The sequence below is a fragment of the Budorcas taxicolor genome, chromosome 19, assembly GCF_023091745.1.
Source record: "Budorcas taxicolor isolate Tak-1 chromosome 19, Takin1.1, whole genome shotgun sequence".
Classification (NCBI taxonomy): Eukaryota; Metazoa; Chordata; class Mammalia; order Artiodactyla; family Bovidae; genus Budorcas; species Budorcas taxicolor.
Window position 1 is genome coordinate 42,102,228 of NC_068928.1, and position 23,195 is coordinate 42,125,422.

General features: G+C 42.8%; 1 protein-coding gene across 4 annotated transcripts in view; it reads right to left on the bottom strand.

The window, feature by feature from the left end:
* Positions 1 to 23,195, bottom strand: part of STAT3 (signal transducer and activator of transcription 3) — a 75,013-nt gene that overhangs the window by 32,269 nt on the left and 19,549 nt on the right. For all 4 annotated transcript variants that reach the window (XM_052658139.1, XM_052658138.1, XM_052658136.1 and 1 more), the window contains exon 2: positions 249 to 399. In XM_052658139.1, coding sequence (XP_052514099.1) covers positions 249 to 376 — 128 coding nt within the window. In that variant the 5' untranslated portion in view covers positions 377 to 399. The remainder of the gene's footprint in view (positions 1 to 248; positions 400 to 23,195) is intronic.

Sequence of the window (23,195 nt, forward strand, 5' to 3'; positions counted from 1 at the left end):
CAACTGAACTGAACCATCAAGCAGGATGTTTCAGCGTGCCAAAAGACAGCTTTCCAGATGCCTTTCTAACGTAAAAATGCTTTTCAGGACTAAAATGACCTCTTTACTTTCCAATCTCTTTTGCCCCATCACCTGCAACTATAAGCTTTAAGATGAAATAGTTAGCAAAGAGTTAAGTTAGAGCAGATCATGTCTCTTGACTCAAACTAAAGCCTAGCAATTTGGGGAGTTTCTTGAGAAGGACTTACCAATCTTGACTCTCGATCCAAGGGGCCAGAAACTGCCGCAGCTCCATGGGGAAGCTGTCACTGTACAGCTGATGGAGCTGCTCCAAGTACCGTGTGTCCAGCTGCTGGAGCTGATTCCATTGGGCCATTCTGCTGGAATCAGGGGTCACAACTGCAAACCAAAGGTTCATATGGTCACTACCAGCCCCAGTAAGAGGAAATGATCTATCCAACATAGGGATCAGGTCTGTGCTTAGGGATAAAAGGTGCTGTGGAAAGGCTCTCACTTGCTCCACCCACTTTAGAACAATACATATGGATTCAAATCTCTACCCCTGGGGCCACATCACAGCTTCTTTCTTCTAAACCAAGATGACAATGTGGGCATGATGCCAAGTTCTAGAATCCATTATCTCCTAGAGGTATGTGAAATTGAGAAACTGCTTCACTTCCAGATTTCATTTCTTCTTATTACACAGACATTATAATTCCCAGCTCTCTGGGCTACTGAAATAATATTTCTAGAGCATTCAGCTCAGTGCTCAGCACACAATAGATGCTCAAAAGATATGAGTTCCTTTCTTTCCAGTTGGCACTCCTTTTAGGTGGACTGGGAGATATGAATACCGTAAACCTGAACTAAGACCAAAATGTGGGATGTGGGTGTTCAGGGAGGACAAAGAGCTAATTCCAAGGCTACGGATTTAGAAACTACCACACTGTTAATCGGTTATACTCCAATATAAAATAAAAAGTTAAAAAGGACTACAGATTTAAACCTACAGCAAGGATCTGCCTGGGGTTCTCCCATTCAAAAAAGAGTAATTATGTTTTTAAAATTTCTCAGTCTGGGGTGAGAAAGAAGAGAAGCTAAAGAAAAGGCATTCGAGTTGTCCCCAGGTTCATGAATACCCCAGAGAAATGTTCAGGAAGGAGAATGCAAGCCAGCTAACCACCTTAAATCCTCTTTCTGAATATCTTGGGTCATTGAAATAGCAATAGAGACCAAGTAATCTTAAGAACTGGGCTTCCCTGGTGGCTCAGACGGTAAAGAATCAGCCTGCAATGCAGGAGATCTGGGTTTGACCCCTGGGTTGGGAAGATTCCCTGGAGAAGGGAATGGCTACTCCAGTATTCTTGCCTGGAGAATTCCAAGGACAGAGGAGCCTGGTGGGCTACAGTCCATGGGGTTGTAAAGAGTTGGACACGATTGAGCGACTAACATAACAACAACCACCTTAAGAAGCTGTAAAGGATAACTACAAGCAGTAGCCAAAGACTAAGGTATGTATAGATCAGAGTATATTGACATGGTTCTCTGGGACAGTGAGAACATTTACTGAGAGATAAAATATATACAAACACATATATAGAGTGTTTGATTTCTCAGAGAGGGCATGAAGAAGCACCTAATTACTGGTCCTTTCATAAAAAGAACTGGGCGGGACTTCACTAGTGGGCAAGTGGCTAGGGGTCCACTCGCCTGCCCATGCAGTAGACACGGGTTCGATCTCTGGTCTGGGAAGATTCCACATGCCAAGGAGCAACTCAAGCTGAACAAACCCAAATTACAGAATTCCAGGGAGCTGTGCTGCTGTTCTCCTCCCCTCTCTTGGGGGGACAGATGCAGCAGACCCCCTTGCTACTACAAAGATACTGTCAATGTATCAAGCTTTCAAGCATATACTCAGGACAGCAGAGGCTGGCCCCACCCAGCAGTCTTTACATTCAACAAATAACTATCTAAGGCAGCATTATCCAGTGAAATGTAATGCAAGCCACACAGGTGATCTTAAATATTCTAGGGGCCATATTTTAAAAAGTAAAAAGAAACAGGTAAAATTAACTTTAAAAATACATTTTCCTTAACCTAAGTCAACCAAAATGTTAGCACCTTAACGTGTGATCATACAAAAATTACTCATGAGATACATTACATTCTTCTTTTCATACAAAGTTTTCTAAATCCAATGTGTGCTTTATACTTACACCACAGATCTAAGGTATTTCCTCACTTAAGTACCAAAGGCTTAAGTTCCACTGGTGAAAACTTCAGTAAAGCAAAGAAATGAGAATGTCAGAATGAGGCACTTGCCCCAATCAGGCTAATTCTTTTTAATAAATAAGCTAAATCTTCCAACAACGTTAGACTAAGTTAAGTTTTCTCACTGCTTGGGGTTTTTATAAAAACCAGTGTCTGAGGCATGTCTCGAACATTTTCAGCTACCATTCCTTTGCAGTCTCCCCCGCCCGCCACCCCCCGCCCAAGCATTGCTCACCCCCAAGACTAACCTGCCACAGTACCAGTGCAAGGCTACCTGGGCAGTCACACGTGTGTGCTAAACAGTGAGGAAGCACATGCTACTGCTGAAGCATTGTGACCGTGCTGAATTTTACTCTCAATAGGAAATCAAAGGCCTCCAACCACTATGAACAACAGTATGCAGGTTCCCTAAAAAACTAAACATAGAACCATCATATGATCCAGTAATCTCACTCCTGGCCGTAGACCCGGACAAAATCTTTACTTCAGAAAGATACACACACCCCAACGCTCACTGCTGCACTCACGGGAGCAACCTAAGTGTCCATCGACAGAGGAATGGATCAAGAAAACATGGCATTTGTGTGTGATACACGCACGCACACACACAATGGAACACAACTCAGCCGTAAAAAGGATGAAATAATGTCATTTGCAGCAACATGGAGGGACCTAGAGATTACCATGCCAAGTGAAGTAAGTCAGACAGAAAAGACAAATATCATACAATATCACTCATGTGGAATTTACCTTTAAAACAATGATACAAATGAGCTTATTTACAAAACAGAAAGACTCACAGATTTCAAAAACAAACATATGGTTACCAAAGAGCAAATGTGGATGAGAGGGATAAATTAGGAGTTTATGATTCACACACACACACTACTATATATAAAATAGATAACCAACAAGGACCTACTGTGTAGCACAGGGAACTCTATTCAATATTCTGTAATAACCTATATGGGAAAAGGATCTGAAAAAGAATGAATATATATATATATAACTGAATCACTGAGCTGAAACTAACACAAAGTTGTAAGTCAACTATATTCCAATAAAATTTAAAAAAGAAAAAAGAAATCAAAGACCATTAGAACACTCTTACAATATTCACATTGGGACCAAGTTAAAATCTGCCTGCCTCCTAGGCTAAAAGCATCAGGATCCGCCTTGTGTTTCTCAGGACATGATTTGCATAGAAATCTGTGTACTAGGCCAATTTATATAGATTTCTGTCTCATGTGAATGTCAAAACTGTAGCTCTACATAATTCAATACAGCAGTCGGTAGCCGAATGTGGTTACTGAGCATTTGAAAATGTGGCTCATTTCAAACCAGACAGGCTGTAAAATACACACTGAGATTTGAAGACTCAGTACAAAAACAAAAGTAAAATATCTCATTAATATAGAAATGTTAATATTCTAGATATACTGGATTAAGTTTTACTATCCTACTATCCTTTTTTTTTTTTTTTCCTTTTGGTTGCTCTGCATGGCTTGCAGGATCTTAGTTCCCAGATCAAACCCAAGCTCCCTGCAGTGAAAGCGCTGAGTCCTAACCATGGGACCACCAGCGAAGTCCCTAAATGAAATACCCCATTAAGATGAATTTTATTTATTTCTTCTTACTTCTTTTACTGTGGCTACTAGAAACTTTAACACTACATACGTGACTTGTATTCTATTTTTGCTGGACACTACTACAGACTATGTAATCCAAAAGCTGTGGTTCTAATAAAGTACTTAAAGACACCTTTTCATAATAAACTCCTGTGTTATAAGTCAATTAAAAAATAGACTAACTGCTGATCGTGGATACAAACACAGAGCCATTAGTCTGATCCTTGAAGGTCCAAATTAAAACTATGAAGCAGCATCCCCTATCCCTGCTCACTGCTGGATTAACCATGGAGTCATGGGCTTCCCTGGTGGCTCTGACAGTGAAGAATCTGCCTGCAACGCAGGAGACTGGGCTTTGACTCCTGAGTCAGGAAGATCCCCTGAGGAAGGGAATGGCTACCCACTCCGATATTCTTGCCTGGAGAATTCCATGGACAGAGGAAGGAGCCTGGCGGGTTACAGTCCATGGGTCGCAAAGAGTCAGAATTGACTAACAGTTTCACTTTTTCACTTTCATGCCTCAATAGTTGCATTTTCAAACTCTTACATCATTAAAAAATTACAAATTGTTGAAAGTTTGCCGACTCATCTCTAATTCATTACTCAGAAGGTTTTTGTTGCTGTTGTTGTTTGGGTTTTAGTTAGTGCTCAGTTCAGTTCAGTTCAATAACTCAGTCCTGTCCAACTCTTGCAACCCCATGGACTGCAGCACGCCAGGCCTCCCTGTCCATCACAACTCCTGGAGTTTACTCCAACTTACGTCTATTGAGTCACTGATGCCATCCAACTATCTCATCCTCTGTTGTCCCCTTCCCCTCCCACCTTCAATCCTTCCCAGCATCAGGGTCTTTTCAAATGAGTCAGCTCATCGTATCAGGTGGCCAAAGTATTGGAGTTTCAGCTTGAACATCAGTCCTTCCAATGAATATTCAGGACTGATTTCCTTTAGGATGGACTGATTGGATCTCCTTGTAGTCCAAGGGACTCTCAAGAGTCTTCTCCAACACCACAGTTCAAAAGCATCAATTCTTCGATGCTCAGCTCTCTTTATAGTCCAACTCTCACATCCATACAGGACTAGCAGAAAAACCATAGCCTTGACTAGACAGACCTTTGTTGGCAAAGTAATGTCTCTGCTTTTAATATGCTGTCTAGGTTGGTCATAACTTTCTGTCTAAGGAGTAAGCATCTTTTAATTTCATGGCTGCAGTCACCATCTGCAGTGATTTTAGTGCTAGTTAGTACAATAACTGGGCTATTTTTTAAACCAGACATGAGCTAACTATTTTATTTTCCATAAAATTAAAAGACCAAAAATGACTAATGTTATGTTCTATGTCTCAGACTAATCAGTGTAGGTAATAGTGTATTAGCTCTCTTCTATTTAAAAAAAAAAATCCTTCTAAAGGAAAGCCAAAGAACAGGTAGTATTTTCAGCAAAGGGTCAAACAGTGATTTCCTTAGCAGCTGCTTAGCTACTAACCATATTTAACTAATAGGAGGCACAGGCCAAGTGTTCTTCATAAGAACTGTGGATCCCCAACGGATCACTAGCCAGGACTTTCCTGGTGGTCCAGTGGTTAAGAATCTGCCTTCTAATGCTGGGGACTTGGGTTTGAGCCCTGGGGCGACTGAGCCCATGAGTTGCAACTAGAGAGAAGCCCAGACACCTCAACAAGACTCCCACGTGCCGTAACTACGACCTGATGCAGCCCGTGGCACGACTAAGACTTGATGCAACCAAATAGATGTTATATAAAGAGAAAGAGCATTAGCCAAATTGTCTAGGAAACCACTGCCAATTAGCTTTGTGGTAACTGTCTTAACTGCAAAAAGTTTTTTTTCAAGTCCACTTTATTCCACAATTTCAATTCTGCTTTTTCGAATTGCAAGTTAATCTGAAGGACTTCACTAAATTCTAGCTAAAGTATTTATCTGTGGAATGATTCTAATTCTAAACGTGACTTAAAAACCACTTTCACTGAACCCCAAATCAGAGAAATTTGCACAACAATGTGAGTGCCCAGTACCACTCCTGGCAGAGGAGAGAAGACAATTCATTCTATACAGTGGCTGGCTTAGGGCAATACATTCTCTAATTCTCTTTAGGTGTGTTTTTTTTTTAAAAAAAACATTTATTTGGCTGTGCTGGGTCTCAGTTGTGGCACAAGGGATCTTTAGTTGCAGGGGCATGTGGAGTCTTAGTTCCGTGGCCAGGAATCAAACCCAGGCCCCCCTGCACTGAGAGGTCGGAGTCTTAGCCATGGGACCACCAGAAAAGTCCCTCTCCAGGACTTAACTCTGTTCAAGGTCCACATATATCAAACGTTAGCAGATGAAGGAAAGGTAAGTTTGATCCTGTTTTCTACAACCGAAGAGAAAAGAACAATAAAAATGAAACAGCAAGTCACCAAAGGCTTTCTGGACTTTTCAGAACAGGAATTTCTCAGCCTCTTGGGGATAATTTACCAACAAGTCAAAAGGCAAACAACCACTTCTAATGGGGAACTTATTACTGTAAAGATCGCTGAAAAGATTCATCCACTAAGTCACAGTTTTCATTTACGTACTTCGATCTAAAGAAACCAAGGGATGTACTGAGAACCACAAGTCAAGACCACTTAAAAAAGGCTTCATTAGATCATTTCATAAAATATATGTTTAAAATTAACACCTGTTCTTTGCATCCATGCACCAGTGGATTTACGACAAGGGGTGAATGAATCGGGGTGAAAGTGAGGAGAGAGAGGAAAACCAGGTGTCTACAAACACCCAGAACATACAGAGATCTAAAGATAGTTTCTGTTCCACCTTGCAGTGCGTCACAAGATTTTTCTTTGGATGTTAGCCATACTCTGTATTAGAAACATCTACCTTTAAAACAGCATATTTATTCATACTTGTATTTTATCTGTTGTCTACACTAAGCTCCTCTTTGCTGTCAGGAAAGGCCCAGTGACTCAGGCAACCCAAGTAAAAAGTAGCATATAAATGGTACTACGGAGAAGGCAATGGCACCCCACTCCAGTACTCTTGCCTGGAAAGTCCAATGGACGCAGGAGCCTGGTGGGCTGCAGTCCATGGGTTGCGAAGAGTCGGACACGACTGAAGGGACTTAGCAGCAGCAGCAGCAAATGGTACTAAGGTCTATAGAAACCAGTCCTTTTGAGAAGACATTTTTACAAGACTATAAAGTAATCATGTTGGGACTTCCTGGCGGACCAGTAGTTAAGACTCTATACTACTTCCAACACAGGCGGCATGGGTTTGACCTCTGACTAGGGAACTCAGATTCCATGTGCTGCATGGTGTGACCAAAAAAATAAAATAATTCAAAATAAGTACACTTGGATAGTAAATATGTGATTTCGTCGCTTACAAATCCAAACAGTCCCTTTATAAAGTTTAAGACTAGATGTTGGGGACTTCCCCAGTGGCACAGTGGATAAGAATCTGCCTGCCAATGCAGAGAACATGGGTTCGATCCCCGACCCGGGAAGATCCCACATGCTGCAGAGCAACTAAGCCTGTGTGTCATAATTACCAAGCCTGCAGTCTACAGCCTGGGAGCTGAAACTGCTGAGCCTGTGTGCTGCAGCACTGAAGTCTGTGAGCCCTCGATCCCATGCTCTGCAACGAGAAGCCCAAGCATCGCAAGGAAGAGTAGCCCCTACTTGCTGTAACTAGAGAAAGCCTCTGAGCAGCCACGACCCAGCACAACCAAAAATAATAGACTAATTTTTTTTTAAAAAGACTAGACATTTGCCTTCACAATAAGATATGTATACAGACACCCAGTTTTGGTTTCCTAAAAAGACAAAATATTAAACACTTGAGTGCCCAATCTGAACTAACCTCACTGTAATAATCAAATATATTCAATTATAGATAACAATAAAATATTTGTTTTAAAGTTAGAAACCAACACTTCCTTGCAAAAAAAAAAAAAAAGGACATTGAGATATAAGAGAATTTGAATTATAGTTCCCTACTAATGTGGGCAAAACTGATTATAAGAAAGAAGTACTACTAAATTACTGGGGAGTAAAGCTTGGAGACGGACACGACTGAATGACCTCACTTTCACTTTTCACTTTCATGCATTGGAGAAGGAAATGGCAACCCACTCCAGTGTTCTTGCCTAAAGAATCCCAGGGACAGGGAGCCTGGTGGGCTGCCATCTGTGGGGTCGCACAGAGTCGGACACGACTGAAGCGACTTAGCAGCAGCAGCAGAGCTTGGAGAAGTGAGGGAAAGAACAGTTTTAATGACACTCTGAAGTACATGCAACCCCCCAAATTCTACTATCCCTCATTCTTCTTATCCAGCTTTATTTATTTGGGCTGTGCTGGGCCTTCCTTGCTGCGACAGGGCTTTCTCTAGTTCAAGCAAGTGGGGGCTACTCTCCAGCTGTGGTGTATGGGTTGCTCATTGCGGTGGCTCCTCTCGTTGCGGTTCTTGGACTCTAGAAAGTGGGCTTCAGTAGTTGCAATGCACAGCCTCAATTGCCACTCAGCAACTAAGCTTAGTTGCTGCTCAGCATGTAGGATCTTCCTGGACCAGGGATCAAACCTGTGTCCCCTGCATTGGCAGGCAGTCTCCAGGGAAGTCCATTATCCCATTTTAATTCTTGGAAAAGTTCAAGACTCTTGTGCTGAGCACATGATTTTTTCTCCATTCCAAATCCTGACATGTGTAAGGTCTTATCACTAGCACTACTTTGGTGTCGTTATCTAATTTAAATCCAGAAACATGGAGAATAAAACGTATCAGGTTTACAGTTAAATGTAAGAGGTGGAGACGACCAGGAATGTGAACAGCGAAAAGGAAGGAAAACCTAGTGCCCTGATCCATGAAGGGCAATTAGGATGTTAAAAGCAAAACCCAAAGCACTAATGATCATCTAGTGCTCAAACAGCTACCTTTGAGAAAAAGATTCTGAAAACTACCAATTCCCAGGGCCTCTTATTATTTCAAATCTAACAGTGCTATGGAAGTAATTTTTTTTAATGTGATGTATTCCCCATACTGCATTTGGGATAGGCACATGTGATCGCGACTATTTCAGATTAAACAATAAGAGCAGAACAAATATATTCTCTCTAAACTGAAAGTAACACAACTAGACGTGCTTTGTCAGTTACTCAATGTGAAGTTCATGGTTAAAGTGGCCTGAGAACAGGTCTGAGCTCCAGATAAAAACCACAACAGAGACCAAATCTGAATGTCACATGGCCTTCCCACTTTGTCACATGACCCCTCCCCCAACCAGACACGCTCCCCTGAAGCTGTGTGGTGTGAAGCCAAGGACCAAGAGACTTGACCTTGGATGGGCCTGGGTGCAAAACCCTGAAGGTCATTTATCAGCTATATGGGAGGAGGAGAACATTATTTGACTACTGAACAGGCTTCGCCTTTAGTAAAATGGAGAAGTAGCCCTCTTTTGAGGGACTGTTCTGTAAGTAATAAGAAAATAGTGGGGACTTCCCTGGTGGTCCAGGGGTTGAGAGTCTGCTTGCCAATGCAGGGAACACAGGTTTTATCCCTGGTTGGGGAAGATTCCACATGCCTCAGAGCAACTAAGCCTGTGTGCCGCAACTACTGGAGCCCCCGAGCCCTAGAGCCTGTGCTCCGCAACTAAAAAAGCGACCGCAATGAGTAGCCCACGCAGCCCAGCTAGCAAACAGCTCCTGCTCCCTGCAACTAGAGAAAAGTCCTCACATAGCAACGAAGATCCAGCACAGCCAAAAATTAATTAATTAAAAGACAAAACAAACAACAAGAAAAAATTAACCACCTTATATTTGGGGGGCCACTCTCGCCTTTAAAAAAAAAATTTTGTATAGCCTCCCTGTCTGTGTTGGGTGTACCTCACAGCTGTATTTTTCCTTCCCCTCATGGCATCCCTTTCATCAGCATTTCATGTGCTAAATACATTTCCTCAATGCCCTGGAAAGAGGAGATTAAATTATCAGACTGTTGTTTCGTTGCTAAGTCGTGTTCGACTCTTTGGGACCCCATGGACTGCAACACACCAGGCGTCCTGTCCTTCACTATCTCTGAGTTTGCTACAACTCCCATCCTTTCAGTTGGTGATGCTCTCTAACCATTTCATCCACTGTCATCAGATTCAGTTCAGTTCAGTCGCTCAGTCGTGTCCAGCTCTTCACCACTCCATGAATCACAGCGCGCCAGGCCTCCCTGTCCATCACCAACTCCCAGAGTTCACTCAAACTCACGTCCATTGAGTCAGTGATGCCATCCAGCCATCTCATCCTCTGTCCTCCCCTTCTCCTCCTGCCCCGAATCCCGCCCAGCATCAGGGTCTTTTCCAGTGAGTCAGCTCTTCACATGAGGTGGCCAAAGTACTGGAGTTTCAGCTTCAGTTCAGCATCAGTCCTTCCAATGAACACCCAAGACTGATCTCCTTCAGAATGGACTGGTTGGATCTCCTTGCAGTTCAAGGGACTCTCAAGAGTCTTCTCCAACACCACAGTTCAAAAGCATCAATTCTTTGGCACTCAGCTTTCTTCACAGTCCAACTCTCACATCCAGACATGACCACAGGAAAAACCATAGCCTTGACTAGATGGACCTTTGTTGGCAAAGTAATGTCTCTGCTTTTGAATATGCTATCTAGGTTGGCCATAACTTTCCTTCCAAGGAGTAAGCATCTTTTAATTTCATGGCTGCAATCACCATCTGCAGTGATTTTGGAGCCCCCCAAAATAAAGTCTGACACTGTTTCCACTGTTTCCCCATCTATTTCCCATGAAGTGATGGGACCAGATGCCATGATCTTAGTTTTCTGAATGTTGAGCTTTAAGCCAACTTTTTCACTCTCCTCTTTCACTTTCATCAAGAGGCTTTTTAGTTCCTCTTCACTTTCTGCCATAAGGGTGGTGTCATCTGCATATCTGAGGTTATTGATATTTCTCCTGGCAATCTTGATTCCAGCTTGTGCTTCTTCCAGCCCAGCGTTTCTCATGATGTACTCTGCATATTAGTCAAATAAGCAGGGTGACAGTATACAGCCTTGACGTACTCCTTTTCCTATTTGGAACCAGTCTGTTTCGTTCCATGTCCAGTTCTAACTGTTGCTTCCTGGCCTGCATATACCTGTTTCAAGAGGCAGGTCAGGTGGTCTGGTATTCCCATCTCTCAGAATTTTCCACAGTTTATGGTGATCCACACAGTCAAAGGCTTTGGCATAGTCAATAAAGCAGAAATAGATGCTTTTCTGGAACTCTCTTGCTTTTTCCAAGATCCAGCGGATGTTGGCAATTTGATCTCTGGTTCCTCTGCCTTTTCTAAAACCAGCTTGAACATCTGGAAGTTCATGGTTCACATATTGCTGAAGCCTGGCTTGGAGAATTTTGAGCATTACTTTACTAGTGTGTGAAATGAGTGCAATTGTGCAGTAGTTTGAGCATTCTATGGCATTGCCTTTCTTTGGGATTGGAATGAAAACTGACCTTTTCCAGTCCTGTGGCCACTGCTGAGTTTTCCAAGTTTGCTGACATATTGAGTGCAGCACTTTCACAGCATCATCTAGCTCCATCACCTCCACTAGCTTTGTTCTTAGTGATGCTTTCTAAGGCCCACTTGACTTCACATTCCAGGATGTCTGGCTCTAGGTGAATGATCACACCATTGTGATTATCTGGGTCATGAGCTCTTTTTTGTACAGTTCTTCTGTGTATTCTTGCCACCTCTTTTTAATATCTTCTGCTTCTGTTAGGTCCATACCATTTCTGTCCTTTATCGAGCCCATCTTTGCATGAAATGTTCCCTTGGTATCTCTAATTTTCTTGAAGAGATCTCTAGTCTTTCCCATTCTGTTGTTTTCCTCTATCTCTGTGCACTGATCGCTGAGGAAGGCTTTCTTCTCTTTCCTTGCTATTCTTTGGAATTCTGCATTCAGATGCTTATATCTTTCCTTTTCTCCTTTGCTTTTCACTTCTCTTCTTTTCACAGCTATTTGTAAGGCCTCGCCAGACAGCCATTTTGCTTTTTGCATTTCTTTTCCATGGGGATGGTCTTGATCCCTGTCTCCTGTACAATGTCACGAACCTCCGTCCATAGCTCATCAGGCACTCTGTCTATCAGATCTAGTCCCTTAAATCTATTTCTCACTTCCACTGTATAATCATTAGGGATTTGATTTAGGTCATACCTGAATGGTCTAGTGATTTTCCCTACTTTCTTCAATTTAAGTCTGAATTTGGCAATAAGGAGTTCATGATCTGAGCCACAGTCAGCTCCCGGTCTTGTTTTTGTTGACTGTATACAGTTTCTCCATCTTTGGTTGCAAAGAATAAAATCAATCTGATTTCGGTGTTGACCATCTGATGATGTCCATGTGTAGAGTCTTCTCTTGTGTTGTTGGAAGAGGGTGTTTGCCATGACCAGTGCGTTCTCTTGGCAGAACTCTATTAGCCTTTGCCCTGCTTCATTCTGTACTCCAAGGCCAAATTTGCCTGTTACTCCAGGTGTTTCTTGACTTCCTACTTTTGCATTCCAGTCCCCTATAATGAAAAGGACATCTTTTTTGGGTGGTAGTTCTAAAAGGTCTTGTAGGTCTTCATAGAACCATTCAGGTTCTTCAGCGTTGAACCATTCAGGTTCTACTGGTTGGGGCATAGGCTTGGATTACTGTGATACTGAATGGTTTGCCTTGGAAACGAACAGAGATCATTCTGTCATTTTTGAGATTGCATCCAAGTACTGCATTTTGGACTCTCTTGTTGACCACGATGGCCACTGCCTTTCTTCTGAGGGATTCCTGCCCACAGTAGTAGATATAATGGTCATCTGAGTTAAATTCACCCATTCCAGTCCATTTTAATTCGCTGATTCCTAGAATGGCAATGTTCACTCTTGCCATCTCCTGTTTGACCACTTCCAATTTGCCTTGATTCATGGACCTGACATTCCAGGTTCCTATGCAATATTACTCTTTACAGCATCAGACCTTACTTCTATCACCAGTCACATCCACAACTGGGTATTGTTTTTGCTTTGGCTCCATCCCTTCATTCTTTCTGGAGTTATTTCTCCACTGATCTCCAGTAGCATATTGGGCACCTACTGACCCGGGGAATTCCCCTTTCAGTATCCTATCATTTTGCCTTTTCATACTGTTCATGGGGTTCTCAAGGCAAGAAAACTGAAGTGGTTTGCCATCCCCTTCTCCAGTGGACCTCATTCTGTCAGACGTCTCCACCATGACCCTTCCGTCTTGGGTGGCCCCACAGGGCATGGCTTAGTTTCACTGAGTTAGACAGGCTGTAGTCCATGTGATCAGATTTCAGCCTCTGTCATCAGATTAGTCCTGTTAAATGATAAGCTCAACTTTCCCTTCTACATAAAATACATGCATTTTAATGGGTCTTTGTAATGTAGCCTGAGGGAGGGAGTTAGTAATGCAGTGATTTGGTGTAAATGAAAGGGAAGAATCAAGAAGAGAGGGTTGGGTGGCACCCTGATCAAATATCTCCATACACAGTTCACCCAAGGCCAACTCCAGGTCCTAAAAAGACTAAAGGTGGAAACACTAAGTGATATCCAAATGAAAGAGAAAGATGAAAAATAAGAACCTTGGTTTAAGAGCAGTCCAAAGAACTAATGATTATTGCTAATATTTATATAGCAACGTCTGCAATGCAGGAGACCCAGGTTTGATCCCTGTGCCAGGAAGATCCCCTGGAGAAGGAAATGGCAACCCACTCCAGTACTCTTGCCTGGAGAATTCCATGGACGGAGGAGCCTGGTGGGATCGCAAAGAGTTGGACACAACTGTGTGACTAACTTTCACTGTGTGCCAGACACTCTTTGACATATATTTATTTACTCATTTCATCCTCATAATCCTGTGAGATAGACACTATTTTTATACCCATTTTACAGAGGAGGAAAATAAAGCACAGAATTTTGTGATTCACCCAAGGTCAGACAGGTAGTAAAGGTATGAAATTGGAACCCCAACCCTAATAAGTTCATTTTCCGAATTCCAGCTCTTAACCACTATGCTACAGTGGGAGTTTCATTGACTTTAAGTGAACCGTGAGTCAATCATAATACGAAGTCAATGTGATCTAATGATATTTTAACAGACATATAAGTTGTCTGAATAAAAGGACTAGTCCAGTTGGCCCATAGTTATATTCTGACTGTATCACAATTTAAATGGTGCACTAGAAAACAAACATATTCCAGGAGGGGCAATCAGGGCGTGAGCAGTCCAAGAACATGAACGTTTCACCCGGGAAGAAGACTTGGGCAGCAGGAAATAAGGTCAGGAGAGAAAAGGATAACCTACGGAATAGTGGCTTTTCAACTACTTGGAGATCTGTACATAAAAGGATAAGTCACTCCAGAATCAGGCTCTGTTTTCCTGTAACATCTACTCCTTGATTCTGCCCTGGTATGCAAAGGTTCCCCACTCTAGCTGTGTGTTCAGCTGCTCAGTCGTATCTGACTCTCTGTGACCCCATGGACTGTAGCCCACCAGGCTCCTCTGTCCATGGGATTCTCCAGGCAAGAACGCTGCTGGTGGTGTGGTGGTGGTCGTTTAGTCACTTAGTTGTGTCAGACTCTTTGCAACCCCATGGACTTGTAGCCCACCAGGCTCCTCTGTCCCTGGAATTCTCCAGGCAGGAATACTGGAGTGGGTTGCCATTTCCCTCTCCCACCCTAGCTACAGAGCAGAATTACGAGGGCAGATATTTTGGTAAATATAAAAAATAAAATAGAGATACCTGGCAACCAAACCAGAAGCCAAATGGGAATTGTTGAGGATGGGAAGGAACCAGGTTTCAATATTCGAAAGCTCCTCAGACGATGCTAAGGTGTGGCCAGATTGAGAACCTCAGAACAAAAGCAGAGATCAGGGCTCACCCAGCAAGCACATCTCAGTTACCTGAAGGGTTCTGAGACACTAGAGGCTGGTCCTTACTCTAAATGTACTGAATAATCAACTCCAAGGATGGGCTCCAGGCAGTTGTAATGAAGCAGAACCCCAAGGAGACCACATAAAGAAACTATGGCATAAGATGAGTGTGGAGAGGCTCTCGGGTAAGCCATTCAAAGAAACAGGAACTCTTGTCCGAAGGGAATGGGGAGGTCAGAAGGATTTTAGGAAGACAAGTAAACAATTCTGTAAGCAGACAGGTTAGGAGGTCTCTACATGGGAAACAGATGGGGAAACAGTGGAAACAGTGTCAGACTTTATTTTGGGGGGCTCCAAAATCACTGCAGATGGTGATTGCAGCCATGAAATTAAAAGACGCTTACTCCTTGGAAGGAAAGTTATGACCAACCTAGATAGCATATTAAAAAGCAGAGATGTTACTTTGTCAACAAAGGTCCGTCTAGTCAAGGCTATGGTTTTTCCAGTAGTTATGTCTGGATGTGAGAGTTGGACTGTGAAGAAAGCTGAGTGCTGAAGAATTGATGCTTTTGAACTGTGGTGTTGCAGAAGACTCTTGAGAGTCCCTTGGACTGCAAGGAGATCCAACCAGTCCATTCTAAAGGAGATCAGTCCTGGGTGTTCTTTGGAAGGAATGATGCTAAAGCTGAAACTCCAATACTTTGGCCACCTCATGCGAAGAGGTGACTGATTGGAAAAGACTCTGATGCTGGGAGGGATTGGGGGCAGGAGGAGAAGGGGACGACAGAGGATGAGATGGCTGGATGGCATCACTGACTCGATGGACGTGAGTCTGAGTGAACTCTGGGAGTTGGTGATGGACAGGGAGGCCTGGCGTGCTGCGATTCATGGGGTCGCAAAGAGTCGGACACGACTGAGCAACTGAACAGAACTGAACTGAACTGAAAGGAGAACCATGAATGGTTTTCTGTCATGCCTCTAAAGAAGGAGAACCAGGAATGATTTTCTTCACGTAAGAGAAGCTATTTTGGCCTAATCCTGTTTGCCCCTGAACAGGTCTCAGTAATTAATGGTCTTAAGGGAACACAGGAGTCCAACAGAGAAAAGGCAAACAATAACAAAGTTGTAAAGCAGAGTCCTAGTTACTCCACAGGGATACGCATAACAATTTACAAGGCCCCCACCCAGGCGAAGGATGGAAGGAAGATGTGGACACTCCTGACTTCAAAAGCCCGGCCTCAGTTGAAGGCTGACCTTTGCCCCAGTTGTATGCTGATATCACTTCTGCTCAAGCCCCTTCATGAATATGCATGTACCCTTAGCTTACAATTCCCCCAGTTTTGCTATTGGGAAGGATTCCCGGTGTTCTCTGTACTTGGGCCTGAGTGAGCACTGTGGACTCGGTAACTTGAACTGGTAACCTCTACGCCGGGCTGCCAGCCTGAGGACAGGAAGAGCCTGGGCTTTTGCTCACCAGTCTGTTCTTCCTTTCACCCCGCAGCATCCAGCAGGGTGCCCAGCTCACAACAGATACTCAGACATATAGTACAAGTAAACCACTGGTATGAATTACAGCTCAGTCAGTGGACTGAAACATATTCTTCCAGGCAAGGACCCTGTATCCAGTAAGAAATATTCTGAGGAGCAGACCAAACTCTTTCAGATTTGCTGTTTGAAAAATTTGAGGATGACCCTTCAGTGACCTTTCAATAAGAGTAAAATTACAGCAACTCCTCCAGTTCAAAAACATTGTCCCACCCAAAATCTTTACACCCACTAAGGTTCCCCAACTCCTCAGCCAACTCTGGCCCCTCCAGCTCCTCTCTTGGGTCTCAAGATGACTTTCAGGATGTCAACTTATCTCCCCTCCAACCTCACCTCCACCCTCCACAGACTGTTCCTTCTTCGCTGACGTTCTTGCCTAAAGTAGTTTTCCCCTTGGCGGCATTGTACGCCCCTTTCCCATCTCCTCCGGAGAACTTAGCCCTGGTCCCTAACCCTACCCAGGGTCCAGTCACTGCTTCAACTCTGAATGCTTACAGCACCTACAAATGCGGCTGAGGCTTTTTCTTGTTTTGATTCCATGTCCTCCATTTGACCCTTACATATCATTCTGATATCAGATTAAGACACCAAATGAGTAGCGCCTTTATAGCCTCCTTGACTCACATTGGCACACACACATAAACACCACCTCCACTGTGAAAGTTCCTACTTAACAGTCACTGATGGCTATAGTGCTGAAAAGCACGCCAACAGTACGGCAACTGCATCTAAGAAAAGACGACTAGTTCTACCCCGAATGACCGGTTACCTAGAATTTGGAGGTTTTTCTAGAGGGAAGCAAAGCATCCTTCCAGTGAATGCAGAGGGACTCACCCTCACAGGAATCAGAGGCAAGCTGCCAACTTTTAGAAACAGGTGTATAGGGACTTCCCTCGTAGTTCAGTGGCCAAGACTCTAAGCTCCCAATGCAGGGGGCTTGGGTTCGATCCCTAATTGGGGAATAAGATCCCATGTGCCACAACCAAGAGTTTGTATGCTGCAGCTAAAGATCCGCCACAGCCAAATAAATATTTTTTTAAGTAAATAAAAACAGGAGTATAGCCTTCAAGAAACACACTGTACATCGGGCAAGTAAATCATCATGTCAAAGTTTCCAGGCTTGAAGCAGCAAAGGGAGAAAGGCCAGTTGCTGGGGTGGGGCAGGGAGAAGCCTGCAGATACTATTATCTTTGGCCAAAGCCCAAATGAAAAGAGTCAAAAAGCATCCACTGATTTAGAATGCTGTGTAATTTGGTAGTATTCTTTTAAGACAGGCAACTGAAATAAAGCAGAGAAAGAGTACCTAAATTTCTGAATCTCAATGTCACAGACTCACAATATAGTTCAACACTTACTGAAGAGAAGGAAGAAGTTTTTCTTTAATTTATTCAGGATACTTTCCCTTAAAGAGATACTAAGTTGATCCTGGACACTTAGCCTGGAGCGCCAGGTATCTGGGGCTGGGAATCCTTATCTGTGGATCCTGTCTTAGAACCTCTTCCTTCAAAGTGACTGTGGTTTGGGGTCAGAACCTCAAATCCAAAAGGGCATTGGGGTGGGTATAAAAAATGGCTCCAAACTCTCTGATACTCCTCCCTTTGAGAGAAGGCGTCTTTGCCCCTTGCCCTTGAATCTGGCTAAGTCCGTGACTGCTCCAACCAATTGAGTAAAACAGCGGTGCTGATTCCCTCGGAAGGCTCATTCTCCAGAACCCAACCAACACCCCGTGACAAGCCCAAGGCGGGAGAGGCCACGCGTGGAGACAGCTGGCGCACAGTCCCGGCTGAGGTCAGCCGCTGATTCGTCCCAGGCAATATGTGAGTGAAGCAGCCTCCCAATGATAACAGTCCCCAGATGTTCCAGTCTTCCCAGCTGAGGCCCCCGACACTGCGGAGCTAAGACCAGCCACCTCTGCCTTACAGATTCCCTGCCCACAGAATTAGTGAGCACAAGATGGTGGGGGCTTTGTGCTACTAAAGTTTCAGTTGGGTTATGGCCCTTGGCAACCAGAACAACACTTCTACTAACACACTGATGGAATGTCATCTTGATAGAGCCCAACTGCCATGAGAAAGGAATTTGTAGGTTTAAAAGGAAAGGCTTTGCTGTTAGAACTACTTTGCTAGTTAATCTCTTCTTTCCCCTATGCTCTCACTTTCTAAATGAGTCATCCAGTCCCGATTTCTTCAAAATAACATCTGGCAATCCGCAAATTTACATCTCCAGCCCTAGCCTCTCCCATGAACTCCAGAACCCTCTGTCTACTCAACATCTCCACTTGGACGTCTAACAAGCATCCCAAATTTAATATACCCTGAACTAACCCTTTCATTAAAAACCTCTCCCAGCCAACTTCTCCTTCAATCTCCCCTATTTTAGCAAATGACACCTCCACTCCTGCACGTGCTCACGCTAAAAACCTTGAATATAAGCCTTGACTCCAATCTCTCTCCTCTTTCCTCCTTTACTTCCTCTTCTTCCTTCTCTTCTATCTCCTCCTCTCTCCATTTCTTGGAGAGTACTTCACAAGGTACAGTGGGTCTGCAGGAGAGCTGGTAATGCTAGAAAGGAAGGGATAACCAGTCCACGTTGAGGGACCAGCATGTGCAAACACAGGGGTGCTTAGAGAACAGAATACAGATCTTCCGGTTAAACATGACCCACAAGCCTACTAAAGCGACAGTAAAGCAGGGGCAATGGGTACAAACCCACAAGGACAAAGAATGGGAAATGAGATGACCATGGACAAAATATGTCAATAAAATTCTAGAATTCAGAAAGTAGAGTGATGTTAACTGACCTAGTACAGCCGAGAAAACTGAACAGTAAGTGTCTGCTGTGTAACACCCCAAAAGCTCCAAGTTGGAGGTGGGAGATATTTGAAGGGAGGGGTGAAAAGTTTGGATAAAAATAGGAGAACTGGTTGAAAACCTGTATGAAGAGCATCTAGACCCCCAGATAACTACCTTTCTCCAAACCCAGAAAGAACACTCATTGCCTGGAGAAAGCTAACTTCCAGACTTGGGGATACCAGGCACGGCTGAGGGTGCACTAAACTGAGACAATGGCAATCAGATGAGAAGCCACATACATCAGCTCCAAGAAGCCTGGCAGTCAGGGCCTCCCCCAGTCACCCCACAGGGAAGCCTAACAAGCAACTAAGACCATTCAACTTCACCTATTAGACTTTTGAAGAAAACTTTCAATATGAGAGAGATGAACAAAAGAAAAGAGGAACTCAGGAATCTGAGAATACTCAGTTTAGTCCAGTCACTCAGTCGTGTCCAACTCTTTGCAACCCCACGGACTGCAGCACATCAGGCCTCTCTGTCCATCACCAACTCCCGGAGTTCACTCAAACTCATGTCCATTGAGTCGGTGATGCCATCCAACCATCTCATCCTCTGTTGTCCCCTTCTCCTCCCACCTTCCATCTTTCCCAGCATCAGGGTCTTTTCCAATGAGTCAGCTCTTTGCATCAGGTGGCCAAAGAATTGGAGTTTCAGCTTCAGAATCTGTCCTTCCAATGAATACTCAGGACTGATTTTTTTTAGGATGGACTGGTTGGATCTCCTTGCAGTCGAAGGGACTTGCAAGAGTCTTCTCCAACACCACAGTTCAGAAGCATCAGTTCTTTGGTGCTCAGCTTTCTTTATGGTCCAACTCTCACATCCATACATGACTACTGGAAAAACCATAGCTTTGACTGGACAGAGTAATGTCTGTTGGCAAAGTAATGTCTCTGCTTTTTAATATGCTGTCTAGGCTGATCATAGCTTTTCTTCCAAAGAGCAAGCATCTTTTAATTTCATGGTTGCAGTCACCATCTGCAGTGATTTTGGAGCCCAAGAAAATAAAGTCTGTCACTGGTTCCAGAGAATTACTAGCAGTATACAAAAACTTCACAAAACTATAAATAACATCCTCAAAGAGACAAGTTATATATGTTAATCAGGAATAAGATAAAAATTAAGATGAACAACTTCCTGGTGAACCAGTGGCTAAGACTCCAAGCTCTCAGTTCAGGGGGCCTGAGTTCAATCCCTGGTCAGGGAACGAGATCCCAGATGCCACAATGAAGATTCCCATGTGTTGCAACTAAGACCTGGTGCAGTCAAATAAATAAGAAAATATTTTTCAATTAAAAAAATGAAGATCAAGATAAAAATGGCAACTGAGAAAGGACTCTTGAAAATGACAGCCAGAATTTAAAATCAAATAGATGGGTTGAAACAACCAAGAAAACTTCCTGGAATAAATCCACAGCAAAAAAGATGGAAAATAATCCACAGCAAAAAAGATGGAAAAGAGAACTCAATCCAATGAATGAAAATAGGCTCGCACTAAGGCATATTCTGTGAAATTTCAGAACAGTGGGAATGAAGAAGTCATACACACTTCCAGAGAAAAGAACCAGGCCTCTTGGAGAGCATAAAAAATCAGAACAGCAGAAGCCTTTCAACACAGGCACTGAAGGATTCAAAGCCAATTGAGCCAGCAATGCCTTCGAGTTGATGAACAAATGATTCAGTGCCCACCCAAACCATCATTTGAGGTGAAGAAAGAATAAAGAGATTTCAGATACTCAACAATTCAGAAAAGTATCTCCCAGGCACCTTTTCCTGATAGTATTTTACTAGAATTTGTGGTTCAGCAAATAAAGCAATCAAGATAGAAAGAGGAAGACATAAGATCTAGGGAAAGGGGAATCCAATATGAAAGACATGTGAAAGGAGACTCAGATTGCAGGATGACTCTCATGAGAGGTGAGAGTTGCCCAGAAAATAACGAACAGATTGTGAATGTGTTTAAGTGTCTGCAGTAAGAGTGCCAGGCATTTAATAGACCTGTTGGAATATCTAGGGAAAGTTAGCAATAGGTATGAGAAAAGTAAATCGATTTTTTATGAAAATAATTTTGAATTTTTTTATTTTATAAAAATTCTTTTTTAAGATAAAAATATTAACTCCAGGGGAAAAAATCTGCATGTGAAAGAAAATGTAATCATGTAACAGTATACTATGCAGCTTACCAGTAAACAATACTTATTTACTTAAAATGCATGATTTAGTGGTTTAACTAAAATGGTTTAAAAATTATGATGATGACGGGACTTCCCTTGTGGTCCTTCCAAGCAGCTAAGACTCCACGCTCCCAAGGAAAGAGTCGGGGTTCGGTCCCTGATGGGAACTAGGTCCCACGTTCCGCACTAAGACCCAGAACAGTCTAATAAATAAATACATATAAATAATTTTTAAAATAAATCAGACTTTTCTGGGAAGCAATACTTAGAAATAAGAGTGGAACAGAAAACCATGATTTTTAATATGTCTTGCGTTAGTCTTTGATTTCTAACTTATTTGTGTGCGTTACTCTACATAAAAATTAAAATTCTGTTCTAACTCATTACAGACCAGGGGATTTTTGCAGAAACTAACACCTGTGGCTGGTAATTTTTCTTCTGACCAGTCAAAACTTAATTCTACCATTCACTAACACTTTGCAGGTTATTACATTCAATGGTTACACCTGACACACCTGTAAAGTCTTCACCAGCACCATGAGTTTCATTTTCACTTTCCGTATCAGAATCACTCAGATTTTTTCGTCTTTTTCTGGGTCTAATAATCACATTGTCTGAATCAGAACTATATTCTGAAGAACTACCATATTCTGAGAGTCCAGTATATATGTTACTCGGATAATCAGAGAAAGTATCTGCATAAAATTCACCGAAAAATTCTTCATTCAAAATTTTGCGATGTGTCATTTAAAAATTTTTTACAGTAATAAACTTGCCTTTGTAATATACAGAAGTTTGGGACAAAAATCTAACAGAGCAAAATGTGGGTGATAACAACAATCAAAAGTTGTACAATGAAGTATAATGAAGCTTTGATCAATTTTAAACTCTAACAACTTTGCACGGTGATGTTAATTGTGTGTGTGTGCGCGCACACACCCGTGCTCAGTCATGTCCAACTCTTTGCAACCCAATGGACTGTAACCCGCCAGGTTCCTCTGTCCATGGAATTTTCCAGGCAAGAATACCGGAGTGGGTTGCCATTTCCTATTCCCAGGGATCTTTCCAACCCAGGGATCAAACTGGTGTCTCCTGCATTAGCAGGCAGGTTCTGTACCACTAGTGCCACTTGAGAAGTCATGATGTTAACTGTATCACTCTCTAAAAACATACTGATACCTCTTCAGTCGATAATGTTTGCTGACTAAAGATGTATTAATATGTCTCTGGTCAATAATGTATTAAAGTGAAATGCTTAGTAAAACGAAACTGACATAATATCATTTTATCTTCTCTCCGAAGGAAGCTACTTACTCAAATCACTCACCCATTCATTCATTTAAAAAAAAAGAAAATTTAAAAAAAAAAACCAACCCTGGGTCTGGAAGCAAAGGCAGAGTATAGGGTGTGGAACAAGACAGACAGGTCTCTGCCCTGGAGATAAAGACAGACAAGTCAACGGGATGATAATTACCTCTTGCGATAAGAGCAATAAAGATGTAGGATAGTGAGTGACTGGGAGTTATAATTTAGATACCACATCTGGAAGGAAGTAAGCTATTTGTTCAGACTCTGTTAAAAATCTCAGATAGGAGTTTCTGGGACAAAAAGGAGTGCAAATTCAAATCTCTAAAATCAACAGCCCTATGCTGAGGAATTCTTTTCAACTTGGCAGATTCCTCGCCTAGAGCAAGACCTGGTCTGCTGCCTAGAGTGGCTGTAAAACAATGGAAATGCCTCCCACCACCACCCCTACTATAGGCTGACTTCCTCTCCCTTATTTTGGGAGATTCTGTTTGATTTTTGCTTCTGAAGATTTCCCTAATTTCCTGGAGAG